Source organism: Lepeophtheirus salmonis, chromosome 6 (assembly GCF_016086655.4).
Source record: "Lepeophtheirus salmonis chromosome 6, UVic_Lsal_1.4, whole genome shotgun sequence".
Classification (NCBI taxonomy): Eukaryota; Metazoa; Arthropoda; class Copepoda; order Siphonostomatoida; family Caligidae; genus Lepeophtheirus; species Lepeophtheirus salmonis.
This window is the reverse complement of record NC_052136.2, coordinates 3,301,025-3,316,340: the sequence shown is the minus strand read 5'-3', so window position 1 is coordinate 3,316,340 and position 15,316 is coordinate 3,301,025. Positions and strand designations below refer to the sequence as shown.

Here is a 15,316-nt window from a genome sequence, read left to right as displayed (position 1 = left end):
AAGTTTAAAAATGACGGTGCAATAACGTCGACGTCAGTGCCGAGAAGCCTGCAGAGACCATTGGTATCTTCGATCCGGACTGCCTACAACATTAAGAGGTTTATTAAAGCCCCACATCCAATAAAAACCAAAAATTATGTAGCAAATATATGGTTGTCTTCTGGCCTGCTTTCATGTGGCCCTCTTCTGATCCTCACATTAATCCCTTGGAATGTAATTTACCAGAATTTAATGTGATCTCCATAGATTCAAATAATATGAAACATCGATATGTTAGAAAAAAGTAATTGAAAATTAATGTGGACAAACAATTTGAAGGATTTCTGGAAGGAGAGCAGCTTAGCTGTTATGCCGTTTCAATAGATTATTAGCGAAAGATGAGATAAATAGATACAAACCTCTATTCCTTATCTACCGGGTGGCCCATCTAGCGGTTGCTTTTTAAACTACCTTTTTTTGACGTCTGACAACTGTAGTAACATTTTCATTGTGTTTAATATTTTGTAAAAGATTTCCGGTTTACGAAATAATTAAGTTTACACTCGGAAAAAAATTGGGAATACCGAAGACTTACTTCCAAAATGGAGAGTCTTCAAACGAAACCGCAAGAAAATTACGTTGTTCGAAATAAAGCGCCTTCCAGGCAGTTTGTGGATAAATTTGTGAAGCGTGTGTGCGAAACTGGTTTGTTAATGGATAAAACAACGCGTTCCCGTGTTCGTCCAGTGCGCTCAATCGAAAACATTGCTGCAGTTGCCGAAAGCGAAACAACGAGAAAACGAGCAAGGAGCTGCCGTTACGGTCAATGGTGAGCGCTATCGGGCTATGTTGGAAGATTTTTTGTTTCCCCAAATGAAAAAGGAAGACATCAACGACATTTACTTCCAACAAGATCGCGCTACGTGCCACACAGCTAACGTTACAGTGGATCTTTTGTGCACTGTCTTCGACAATCACATCATAAGCCGAAACGGCAACGTAAACTGGCCACCTCTTAGCTGCGATTTGACTCCGTTGGACTATTTTTTGTGGGGAACTGTCAAGGATAAATGTTACGCCAACTATCTAGAGACGATTTGAAACACGAGATTGGAGTCGCCATTGCAGCTATTGAAGCTCACACAATCAAAAATGTATTGAAAAATTGGGTCGACAGAATGGGCTACTGTAAGGCCACCCACGGCGACCATATTAATGATGTGGTGTTTCATCATTAACCGGAATGTTAAGGCTTTCAAATAAAAAAAAAAATTATTGAAGAATATTTATCTGTCTTTTTTTATAGCAATATCAAAAGAAAAAAGTTTCGAGGTTAAGTTTATTAGGTAACATCTCTTGGAAGAGTACACACCAGCTTTTAGATAAATTGGTCTATTTTTTTCAGTTTGGCATTTGTTTGAATCGAGGAAGTGGAGAGATTTTCAAAAAATGGACGTAAAATAATTTCGTGTGTTGATTAAACATTACTTTATGAAAGGCAAAACCCTCAAGAGACTAAAAATAAGCTTGATAAACATTATGGGTACACTACACCTTCGATAATAGCAGTTTATAAGGGTTTTCAAAAATTTTGGAGTGACTATGTACAAGTGACGTTGAACGTTCTGGACGCCCTCTTGAGGTTACTTCTCCAGAAATAATTTATAAAATCCATGATATGGTGATGGATGACAGAAGAGTGACGTTGCGTGAGATTGTAGTGCTGTGTGCATCTCGAGTTGTTGTGATGGAAATGACTTTTTTGTGGACCAATCGTGGGGTTCATCTTGCAGCTCGCCTTTCAAACTGTCCAATAATGATGAATAACCTTTTCAAGATAGCCGATGGGGATTGTTCCTTGCGAATCCAAAAGACAGTTTCCATAATCATTCCAGTGGATTCCTCGATTGAAACGAATGTCAAACAAAAAGAAATATACGGATCCGGCTGAAAGTGTGTGTGTGTTTTTCCAAGATATACTACTAACTAAACATAACCTTGATATGTACCAGTAGTGCCATCTTTTGGACTTTGCACAGACTTTTCAAACGGCCCCTTAGTAGCTAGGTCATTTCATCTGTTGTAGCTACTAACTATACATTATTGGTGTATATTAACAAACTAATGAAACTTCATGACAATTAAGCTGCTTTTCTATCAAACTTTTTTCAAATTGTTAGAGTTGCCAAGTAACTCTATAGTTTTTTAAAGCATATGATTGACAACTCTAAGTTTTTTGCTATTAATCTATTTTTTTACGCTCAACAGTGTAATGGTTCCTTCTTACATTAAGATGTACCATTGTTGAAGATATTTTTTTTTGTAAAGGAATGTAAGTGAAAAAACAATGAAGGAATAAATAGTTAAGAAAAACATTAAAAATCACTTAAATATTGTACTAACAACGAGTATAAGTAATTGATTTTATGAGGAGAGAAAAAAGAAATGGGTAAAGTTTTCATCTTAAGCCTTTTATTGTCTCTCTATTATTAGGAAAATACCATCCATATATACATAAAATAAATTTTGGAATTCCTATATACACCTTTAAATTAGGGTGTGAAATTTGACCCTACTTTGTAAAAATATATTTAAAAAAATCTATTTCCATGATAATAGTATTAAAGTCTCCAAAATTTCATTAATTCATTTTGATGTTTTTTAGGGTTCACTCAAAGCTAGAAAACAAAATGACAAAATTGATTTGTTAGCTAGGACAAGGATACTTAACCTTTTTTCAGAGATGCACAACTTGTAAAGCAAAATAAAAAACCCCCAGATAAATACCCCTTTACCGAGTGGTCCATTAAAATCTGAATTCTTCAAATTTTGAAATTCAACAAGATATAATTTATTAATTAACAATACAATTTCAACAAAATTAATGCTATAAATGGATGTGGCTGAACTCTCTTAATCATTAATGTAGAACCCCTTTAGCGGCAATGATAGCTTCCAGGTAGCAATGGAAGGCCTGTCACCCGCTTTGAATGTAGTCCTCTGTCATGGTGTCCCAGTACTGGCTGACAGTGGTTTTGAGGGCTTCGGTATTTTGATGATAGACACAGCAGGCTTTCCTTTTGATATGCACCCGAAAGTTGTAGTCGAGGGTGTTGATATCAGGGAAGTAAGGGGGGAGGCGGCAAAAGTGTCAAAAAAGAACTCAAAAGAGTCTTGCCATGGACGAAATAGGTTTCTTTCATTGCTGGTATCAAAAGTGGCCTCCCCACCCTCACAATGCTCTTTTCATCTACTTTTTTGATAGCTCTATGGACAATTAGGTGTGAAACCCCGAAATCTCATGGCCTCGAGGGGATTGCCCTAGGATATTTTTTTTAAACCTTCTCCTTTAAACAGAGTCATTCTTCCTCTCCAACGATCCGTACTTGCTGACGGCGTAAACGGGGGTACCGGAGACGCCCAACTGCTTGGAATGCGTGAATGGATCATTGATCTCGTTCTAGTGTCATTTTCTTGACTTGTACGTAAGATAGAGAGCTCAAATTAGTTTTGTTTTATAAATAATTGCTTATACTTTAATAAATCGAAATATGAATTCATTTCAATAACTCAATCTACACGAATGATTGAATTAGTAAATGTTCAAATTGCAATGGACCAGCTGGTAGCTGTTAACAACAATATCGCATAAGAGGCCTCAAGAACTGTGGCTGATTTTGTGGACAGGGCTGTTGAATTGGAGTTATGAAGTCAGAATCATGATTTGAAAATTTTGTACCGTCACCGGCTACAATTTTTTTTAAATATATGTAAATAATACTTATTTTTAGTCTAAGGCCTACATCCGAGTGTTCGTAAAGTTTATTTCCTAAATGGATATAAATTATAGGTATGAATTAATATAAATTTAGGAATCTTGGAAGTTAACAGATTTATAAGTTGACTTCTCACATTTCGAACGTTCAATTGTTCTGTAAATGACGTAACTTTCAAAAAAAGGCAATTGTGTTTCCTTACTGAAGTAGTTTCATTTTAGTTATTTATATAATGAAGAAAAAAAACTTTGTATTCATGTTATTATAAGACTACAGATTAATTTATGTTAATATCAATAATCATACTAAATCCTATATTATACATATATACTTATTGATTTTAGATTTACATATTCTGTATAAATGATGAATATGAGGAACTAACTCTAAATAATGTTATTACTTATCCTGGGGGATGGAACAAACAAATATCTTTAGACATTTGTCATAAATAATTTTAAGCAAATTTAAAATGTGTTAATATTCATCATGAAGTTTGAACAAAATACGGGCAATTTTCCTAACTGACAATTTTCCTCCATGTCAATTATCTCAAGGACAATCTTCCACAGGCAATTTTCCCTTGGGCCGTTTTCCTAGTACCGTGAAAATCCTACTTCTTGTCAAAGTATTGTTAAGAAGGAATGTACGTATTTGAACAAGAAAATACATAGTGGGGACTCCAAACTTGAAGATGCATGACTAAATTATTAAAAACGGGATTCTTATGGAATCAAGAAAATGCAACTTTAAACAAATTTATGATATGTTAATTACATATCCCGCTGTCATGATGACAAAAAATATAATTAAAAATTAACTTATTTATTTAATACATACTTATGTATGAAAATTTGAAATCATATGTATTAGTGATAGGACGATTAAAAAAAAAAAAAAAAATTCTGATACCAATTCCGATACGATTTTACTAAAAAAACCGGTGTAATATTTTAAATAATAGTTAAAAATACAATTTTACTATCAGGAGCGTCTGCAGAATTATATTTGGAGGAAGGAGGGGCTGGTTCTTAGAAATTTTTTTTTGAAAAATATACAAAATTAAAAATTTTTTTTTTGAAAAATATACAAAATTAAAAAATTTTTAGAAAAAAAAAAAAATTATATTAAAAAACAAAACAAATGTACAGTTTAATGTTTAATTTTTTTTTAAAAATCCACAATAACTCTCAAAAAATAATTTTTGAAAAAAATATCAAAAATCCACAGCTATTTAGAATAAATTAATTTTTGGGAGAAACATTTTTAAAATCCGGAATTGTTCATAAACAATACAATTTTTTGAAAAAAAAATCAAATTTTAAATTTTTTGGAAAAAATCTCAAGATTCTTAAGCTGTTTTTAAAAAAAAATTATTGAAAAATTAAATTTCTAATATTAAATTAAAAAAAAAATTGGAAAATTAAATTAAATAGATATTATATTTTTTTGAAAAAACATACAAATAATATTACCTTTTCTAGTAAGAAGCAAAAATTTCTTAATTTGGGGGGGGGCAATTTTTTTCCCAACTTAGAAAATAAATAATTAAACACCAGTAATAAATATGAACTGAAATCGGAAATTAAACGTTATTTATCTACGGTTGATCCCGATTTCAGAAAAAACACCTGATTCTCCGATTTTGATTAATTGTCCCATCACAAATTTGGATAATTGAATTTACTCGTCTACGGAACGTTTACCCCGCTTTTTCACACCCAGAAAGTTCACCTCCCCCTTTTCACTCCAAGACATGTACGTTCCGAAGTAAGCTCATCGTAAGGAAAGTTGATTCCAAGACGAGTTCATCCCGGGGAAAATACATCCGCGACAGGGGAATATATCTAAATGAAAAAAGTCAAACTAAAATGTAGTGTTTTATTCTACTTTTTAATATAAAGATTTAATTTTTCAAAATAAACTTATTCTCCTAGTCAATAAGTTCCTCATTTAATTAAGAACTTATGCTTAAAGAAATACTTTATTTAACCCTGAACCCTCGATTGCAACAAATTTGTTCCATAGCTTAAATATATTTTTATTTGCGCAAATTGAATATAGATATATTTTGCTTATTTAGTTATCACTCCTAGTGGCGATTGTCTCAAATTATTTGGGCCTTTATTATATTATTTATAGAATACATTTGAACTTGTACAAGATATTTACACAACACACTCATTTTACCTAAAGGGCTCAAGGGAAAGGGCGGACAAATAAAACATCTACAACAAAAATATAAGGGAAAGAAATATGGGTTTCATCTACAGCTATTGCACCGACCGATACTTAAGCAGTCTTATGATTCATGAAAAAAAAAAGAAGTTATTTTGTATAAAATAATTGTTAATATTTTGTTTAACAATTATTTTTAGAAATAATTCAATAAAAAATTTAATTTTTAAAAATAAGTATAAACTAAAAAAATAAGCAAAAAATACTTCTTAAATACTTAGAAAAACGGAAGTGGAAAAATTTATCCTGCCTCATGGACCAACAGCCCCACAACCCGTGGGTGGAGGTGTATTTTTGCATATTTGAAGGGATTCTTGGTGCTTAGAAACATGATAGTGGTAGAGTTTAAACTGAATTTCGGTCCAGCACTTCACTTGTACAACATGAGGGCCGGGGTCTATTTTGGGATATTAGGAAGGATCCTTGGTGCTCAGGGAAGGATCAGTAGATAAATTTATCTTAACTCGGCCCCAGCAATTTGCCTGCACAACCTGTGGGTAGGGGTGTACTATATAATATTAGATGGGTACTGTGCTGCCTAGAAACATGGGTGAGTTTAAAATTTATTGTGGCCCAGTACTTCAACTGTACCATCTGAGGGCCGAAGTGGGGTGTATTTTGTCATATTAGAAGGGGTCCTTGATGCTGGGCAAATCTACTCTAGGTATAATTAAATGTGTACTTGTCCAATCATTGTTCCTCATTCCTCCTTTCTCTGTTTGTCTCTTTCGAGAAAGGTTTGCGTGCATCTTTACACGAACTTGGCAATATTTTCGAATAATTTTTGTCTTAATATTATGACAATCGGGTAGGATATATTTTTCGATACTTTTTCATCAAGATCTTGCAAGATTTTGTTTATATTTCTTAACTCATTAAATTTTTGAGTTTCAGTAAGGTTGCAAAATCGCTTCTCCGCTGTAATGATTATATTTTCGAAGACTTTCTTGATACAGGGCTATAAAGATTGTCCGGTATAATATTTTAGATCAAGCAGTTTTGAATATGGGCCAATATAAATAGTGTCCAAAATAATAAAATAAGACAGTCCCAAATTGATGCAACCCCATAAAGTATAATCTTTTAGATCATGGATGAGCCTGGATACTTTTTTATCGAAGTTGATCTATTATTACAATACACTGCAATAGATATTACTACTATCAAAAATATATTACAATTAATAAGTATTGGTTAATTATGATAAATCGTTATAATTATACCCACAAAGTATTACATAAATTGCCTTAAAGTCTTTTAAAATATACCTTATGGGAGCTGACAATTTTAATCAGCAAAGAGAAGAAAAACTAATCTAATAATTATATTGTAATATATCAAAATATGTGTTTTCCTAAGGATGAACTTTCCTAGCAATGATTTTGCTCGGGATAAATTTCCTTTGCGATTAACATGCTTAAAGATGAGCTTACCCTTGGATGAACTTGCCTTTAGGTGAAAAGAGCGCTGTGAACTTTCTTGTAACCAAATTCACTGGTATGGGTGTTTGAAATTAACAAAATCGAGTAAATTTTTCTTTCCAAAAGATACCCTGAAATTAAACCAAACTCTGAATTAAGCGTCAATAACTCGTTTAACTTTTATTTCATTTTGTTCAAAACTCATATATAAGTTAACTAGAGTATAAATATCAAAATATTCACTTATATCCGGAAAAATAAAGTAATACTAAGATAAAACCACTCAAATAGTAGCTTCCAGTAATTTCTTTGACAAATTTTTAAGGGCAATTTCAATCATGTCGTGAAGAAAACCAAAAAAATATAAAGGATAATTTATTAAATTACGCTTACTTAACTGTATTATGGAGAAAAAATCAATTTGACAATTTTAATAGGTATATCAATAACACAAGTCATCAAAAAAATCTTTATTTGTTTTTCATTTTTTTGAAGTAGGGATTTCTTGAGGTTAATACAATATTAAATCTCTTATTTACTGGTTTATATTTGTATTTATTTATTTCCTTTGTAGTACAATGTAGTTTATTGTGATATAGTTTCATAAATTTCAGCTCTTCACCTCTAGAAAATCCATGACCCAAAAAAATTAAAATGAAATCAATATAGCTGCTGTATTAGACATATTAGACTCAAATACTCCAATGTAAAAAAATAACCAATTGTTTATGTTCCAAAATTAATCCCTTTAGTTTAAAAACAAATGAAAAATGGAGACTTTTTTTTCTTCCCTAGTAAAATATGGAAAAAAAACGTAGTTTTACACAGTTTTTGAAAAAAAACTTTGGTATTTTAATATCTGGTGATTTTTTTAAATTTTTTGTTTTTCTTTAAATAAATTATAATTAAAAGGTATTGAAGGAGAAGTTTTAAAAAAAGAAAGTTGATAAATTTATTTGGCAACATATCTTATTTTAAAGTTGTGGATGATTAGTTGATAAAGGAATTAACTATTGGTGATTAGGCAAATGTTGGTTTTATAAAAATAAATCCGGCTTCAATTACTTGACTTAGACAAATTAAACAAACTTAAAATTGTTGCCCGATACTGGATCTGATGACATCCATTGTAACTATCCATAATTATTATTTATGGAGTTATTTGTGTTCAAAGAATTTTGTCCATTTCAAATTATGAAAATTATTAAAAAAAAAAATAGTTTTTAGTGTATTATAAATTGAAGGAATTAACCGATTTTCGTAAATTGTACCAATAAAACACAGGAGCTAAATTGCAATGTTTCAATCTTTTGTAAGAGATTCTGTCAAAGCATTTTTTGACAATATTTATTGTAGACTAAACCGCACGTTCTTCCCTTCTCCGACGCATGATAATGACTGATTGTATTTCAAAGAAAACTTTAAAATCTTACCTCTAGAATGAAACATCGCCTATCCCACTACTACTTTTAGACATGGATTACCTTGCATGATAAAAAAAGAAGTTATGTTGTCACACCCATTATAAAACCATATTTGGGCTTTATTTTCATATATATCATTGATTTGTTTTAACTATATAAAAGTTGCTTAAAGTCTATAAAAAAGTGTAATAATTCTCGAAAACTAGATTTGATATGGAGAAAAATAATTAGAAAATTCGTAACTAACGCTTAAAGTATTAGTATAGATAGGTGTGTAGCATACAATATTTCTTAAAAAAAGTTGATTTGGATAATTTATGCGTCAAACGTTATTAATAAAAAAATTAAAAGGCTCTTTATTTTAAAAATAAGAATTCTGAGAATAATAATTTTGAAATATGCAGTTAATCTTCATCGACGTTTTGCCGTAAAAAAACCAAAATAAAAAAGATTACAAACGTTTTTGAAAGAAGGAACGTGCAGGATTTAGTAATGCTATATAAAATGATAAAGGACATGTATTATAAAACCAAAACATTTTAAGAGCCCATACAATTCTTCTCCAAGAGTAATTATCTTATACCACTAGCCCAGTGATTCCAAAAGATAACAACAATTCAGAGCCCCAATGCGTATTTATTTTGAGGATATATCTAATTTTGGGCTCTAAGATTTTTATATATAAATTTTTTATGAACTGTAAAAGACAATGCTTGTGAATTTTTGAGGACTTTTTTTTTTACAGAAGACATTTTTTGAAGAAATGGATAACCTCTATATGAGCCCTAGACGACGCATTGAGGGGCATTTCATTTGAAGTGTATACACTCTCAGTTCATCACCATCTCTTCATCAATTTTGATAATTTATAGCAAGGGTGTTTATCCAAACAAAATAACACAATTTAAAAAAAAATTAGAATTTTACGAGCGCCCGTTTAGAAGTCCCTCAAAGTTTGAACTTTTCAAAGGATCCTCACACTTCAGTGGGCCATAAATCGCTCAGAAAGAATAGATTAAAAAAAAAAAAAGAAGGTTTCCTTCAAAATACCAATAGGACTATAATTTTACTTTTATTATAAAATAGATTTGTGCAAAAAATACCATCAATACATTATTGCGAAACATTAAAAATGGTGCCCTAGCTATACCACAACTTTGATTTTGGCCCCCAAAAAGTATGAGTTCTAACGTACTCATACCATATGAGTATGTACAAAATTATAGAGGAATCTCTATGAAATCATTTTCATTTGGCCTAGGATTATCTCACAGGACCGTTGAGTTAGCAGAAACACAAACCACAATTTTAAGAAATATTTAAGTAGAAACCCCAATTATTGTAAAATATTTTTATTTTGTTCACTATTATTGTTTTTATTTACTAAAATGGTTTTAATGCCCTACAAAGAGTCGAAAGTGTTTAGGCACTCTTACCCACAAATCGATTGATAAATAAATACACTTTTATACATAAAGTGAATAAATAGTTTTCTCAACACTTAATTTAGTCTTTATTTTTTTAATGCTTACATCAAAATTCTAAGGGAGTTACGGGCCTGATTGTTGTGAACAGAGATGGTAAGTTACAAATTATTAAAATGCTGTTGAGTCAACACAAAAACAATCTTGAACAAAAATCAAAAAATGTCATGTTATTTACCGGGACAAACGATATTATTTACATCTCTCTATTATGCAAAATTTGGGAGGTTAAGAGTCTTTTTTTTTTTTTTTTTTTTTTTTTTTTTTTACAATTATCCTATGAGCAATGTTTTAGAACTCATAATTAACTGTTGATTGCTAAGAAAAACATTGTCCTAGTCGCCACAGAACGAGAAGAGGATTGAGAAAACAGTGCTAGGAGCAGGGTTGTTCCAGAAGGCCATCAAGGAGCAGTCTGAGACCTCGAAGAAGACGATTTACAATGCCTCATAGGAAAATTGTAAAAAAAAAAATACTCTTAACCTCTAAAAATTTGACCCTTTTCCGGTCAATTATAGCCTTTCTAGATTCAATAATTTTAACTATAGCTTAGAAAATTCAATTGATTTATGAAACTTAATTTGGCTTTTTAAATAAAATCAATCGATTATCTAATTAATTCAATGTGACGATACATTTTTGCTACTTTAAGTGCAATCTATAGTGCTCATAGAGAAATAAATATATAGAGATCACAAAAGGATTTTGATTGGCTGTTCGGTATAGCAAGGCAGTAGTAGGTTAATATCTTCAGTTTGCACAAGAAACGAACTTTCATTGAGATATGAGCTAGTTGAGAGTTGGATACAGGACGCTAGAGCCACTTCAATCATTTTTTTTTTGTAAGATAAATTGTTTTGACTTACGAGTTTCATTCCAAGAACGAATATAACACGCATGTTAAGGTATTACTGTATATTAATTTATCTCTTGGTATAAAGGTGTATATTAATTTCAACATCAACTGTAGGAAATAGGTTGATTGGTAAAAGGTTTACAATACCATAAGAGTTGAATATCCTTTCTCTAGTTGGATTGTCTGATTATTAATATCAGAAAACGAATCATATATGACGTCATAATATACCCTTTTTGTCGGCTGATATTTTGCTCAATTATTTGCTGAGCTTGAGGCCTCTGTATATTTCTTTCTCTATGGGAGCGCCTTCAAAGGATTAATCAGAAAAATTTGTTGATAGATATTGACGATATGTCGTCAAAGAATACAAACCCAATTCACACTCAATTAGAGTAAAATTATACGAGCTTGTGTTTGTGTTGACGGAAAACAAATATAGTGATGTGCCAATTTTATCCAATGTTAATATTTGATTATAATACAACTTTTTTTTTCTTTCATTCCATGAACTTATAAAATAATATTTTAGTTTTTTTAAAATTAAATCTAATTTATATCAAATAATAATTAGTCAAATTAGTACGAATATTATAGTAAAAATAATTGGATCATCTTTTAATGAACTAATGTGAAAATTGTCACTGATTTTGTTTTACTAATGATTATTACAGGAGTAGCTGTAAGAACTACCATGGATATGGCCACCACTAATCAACACTGTGCCGTTCTTTCAAGACTTAGCGATCAAGTAAGTAGACTACAATATCCAATTTTGAATAGAAATATGTACAGGAACACTCCTGAACTCGAAGCTAATTCATTTTTGAAGGAACATCAATTAGCGATGTAGTTCAGGTTCGAATCTACTTTCCCAGCAAAAATAACAACAACTGAAAACGGATCAATCTGTTCTCAACTATTTAGTTTTTAGCCTTATAATGATTTAACACCATCGAACAAAAACACTAACAAGCGGCATTTAACCGACGTAGGATTGTTTTTTTTCTCTTATAAATGTAATAGTAAGTCGGATCAGATTTCAAAGTTTTGTTTGAACTCAGGGGCAAAGTTTTCTTGGCATTTTGCATCAAATTCACAAAACGTCGAATACAGAAGATGGTCGAGTTCTGGGGTTCTTCTTTAAAACGTATTTCTACTTACTTAGTTAATTCTCTTAAATTTACCAAAATTAAAGTGATTGGCTGTTATAATATATAAAATCACTTATCATTATGACTCAATTGAGATTAAAGATCCTTTAAATTCATTAATAGAAAACTCAAATTTATACATTCCGGCCATTTCTGAATGTTCTTTTTTTCGACCTAGACAATTAATGGAATTTAAGGTAAAAAACCACAAAGAAAAGAATTGAGAATACAGTTGAAATACTAACTAAACAGAAAAACAACATGGAAACTAAATTATGTTCCTCCATTCACGCAACCTCCATCATAAAATGTAATAACAAAGACTAGGAAGGATAATTTTGTAGAGTACAAGTAGAATAATACTATAATTTTTCTCTCCAAAGGAACATATATATAAGAAAGATAAACATAACGCATGAAAAAAATTAAAAACTTATCAGAAAGTGAGTTTTTTCCTTTGCTAAGCTTGTCACCTCTTTAATTGAAGAATTATCATTTATCGTCAAAAAAATAAATCAAATTGTCTAGGCAACCATGCAGATTATCGGATTTGTTTTTTTTAACATGCTCCCGATTAGCAACACTGATTATGCCATCTGTAAAAGACCAATAATTTGCTTCACCAAATCTACATGTGTAGTTGGTAGAAAGTGCTCTTTGTATATTTTAAGCCTAAATTGTGCATATAAATTTTGTTATAATATGCTCAGTGATGGGCAAGTTAAGTTATCTTTTTAACTAGTTGAGTTAAAGTTAATTATTATTTTATTTTTTTAATAACTAATTGAGTTAAAGTTAATTTCGCTATCAATGAAAATTAACTAGTTAATTTAAGGTTAATTTTGAGCTTAATTTTTGTAACTCTTTAAGTTAATTAACTTTAGAGTACTTTAAGTTAAATTAACTAAACCAACCTTGGTTCAGTTAAAATTTATTAGAAAATAACTATTTTAGTTAGTCCATTGAGAGATTTATCAAGGCTATATCATAAAGATTATTATGTCGGTCTCTATGGCTGAGATTTTCTCTACTTCCAATTGAACGATCGAGAAAAATAAAGATTCAAACTCCCAACAACTTCTGTTTTGAAGTGAAAAAGCAATGCAAGATAAATTAACTAATTAGATGGAGATCAAATAAAGTTACAATTTTAGATTTTTTAGTTTTATATGTAATTTTAAACTATACGGACAATTATTGCATAAAAACTATTTGATGTGGAATGAGCCAGTTCCAAAGTTCAAAGTTTGATAAACCAAATAGTATGGAAACAGTGTTTACTAAGTTATTGGTGAAGATTGGTTATTTCAAAAGTTTTTTTAGTATTTCAACTAAGAATACATTTATTTATTTAATTTTTACTAATTAACTAAATTGATTTAAGTTAAAGTTAAGGTAATTTAGTTTAAAAAATTAAGTAGTTAAGTAAAAAGTTAATTTGGATAAAAAAAATTTAATAGTTAAGTTAAAGTTAAAAAAAACAACTGTTTATATAATTAACAAGTTAATTTAAAAGTTAATTAACTTAACTTATTAACTTATCTAAGTAAAATTAAGTTGCATTAACTTGCCCAACTCTGAATAGTCTCTATTTTCAAGGTCTCAACCGATGATAAACGTAGAAAAAGTTGAAGGAAATTTTATTTGAGAATTTACAGAAGGTACAAACTTTGTCACTCAGTTTGAGTTTTTGATTTAGCTATTTATAGACTGGAAGTTGGCATTATATAACGAACCCATTTTTCTTTTGGTTTTGTATAAGTATTGACAATCATGTTTTCCAGACCTCTTTAAAGATTTCTTCATCATCTACCTTTAACTGTTTTATGCATTTCCTCACGAATCAAGTCTTGCTTAAAATTATTATTGGATTGCTTTAAAAAACCTATAAAGACTGCAGTCCTTTCAGTTCAATCTTGATTAATTTTTTTCAGTCTTAGGATCGATCATTATCAGACTGATTAGAAAGACAGTCATAGAATCGCTCCAACATTACTTACAACATGCTTTTTTGTAATTTTTCTAAAACAATAATAACTTCGGATCTTTTTCAATATCAATGTTATAGTTTTATCAATGTTTATTTTACAAAAAGCACCCATTGATAAAAATTATTTACTTTTTAGGTACATTGTAGATAAAAAAAATCTCAATGAAGTTTCTAATGAAGTTAAAATATTGCTACTATTTTTTTTTCTTATCAAAACCAATGTTTAATTTTCACTAAGGGAAAATTTATTATTTCCATTAAAATTCTCATTACCCTTATCTAATCTCTATTCAAACCATTTCGACTATATAGTAGAAGGTACCTTCCCCTCTTGAATAATATATAATGAAGTCCTTATTTTGAAATTCTACATATAAAATATATGTGAAAATAAATTGTCAGACCTTTTTATTTTCGTTGTAAATACATTTTAGTCATTGTTGAGTTATTTAAAGATAAAGAAATGTCAAATGCGGAGCTGAGCCATGGTTCTTACATGATTATCAATTCAACATAATTATATGAATGACGTCATACATAGTCATACTATAGATCCACCCTAAATGAAGGAGTTTTTATTTTGTGTAAGATATTTTTTATGTGAAAACAGCTGTTACAATTTTTTCTTCGCCATAAAAAAAGATCACATTATCCAATTTAATTTCTCTAAAATTTCAACCCCCCCCCCTCCAATATAGTCCTGCGGACACGTCTGTTAAATTAGCTACAAAATACTATGTAATGAAGGAAATAAACTTTAATTCCCCACTCCGTATCTAGTAAGGGAGGACATGGGTAGGAATTAATTCGATGCCAATCCTCAATCTCTGAGTCCAACAAAGGCTTACACGTATAAAGATAACATATTAATAAATAGTGTTTTGTTCTAGCCTTATTTATTAGGTCCATTCTAATCTTAGGGTAGATCTGATTGTTCTTTGAAATTAATGTTCCAGTCCCGCACACACTAATTTTGTTAATAAAAAAAGTAAGA

At 30.3% G+C, this 15,316-nt stretch overlaps 1 protein-coding gene across 1 annotated transcript in view; it reads left to right on the top strand.

The window, feature by feature from the left end:
- The window catches only part of LOC139905821 (dynein light chain roadblock-type 2-like), a 73,226-nt gene that overhangs the window by 31,386 nt on the left and 26,524 nt on the right, over positions 1–15,316 (top strand). The window contains exons 3-4 of the mRNA XM_071889568.1: positions 10,385–10,418; positions 11,853–11,929. Of these exons, the coding sequence (XP_071745669.1) occupies positions 10,385–10,418; positions 11,853–11,929 (111 nt within the window). The remainder of the gene's footprint in view (positions 1–10,384; positions 10,419–11,852; positions 11,930–15,316) is intronic.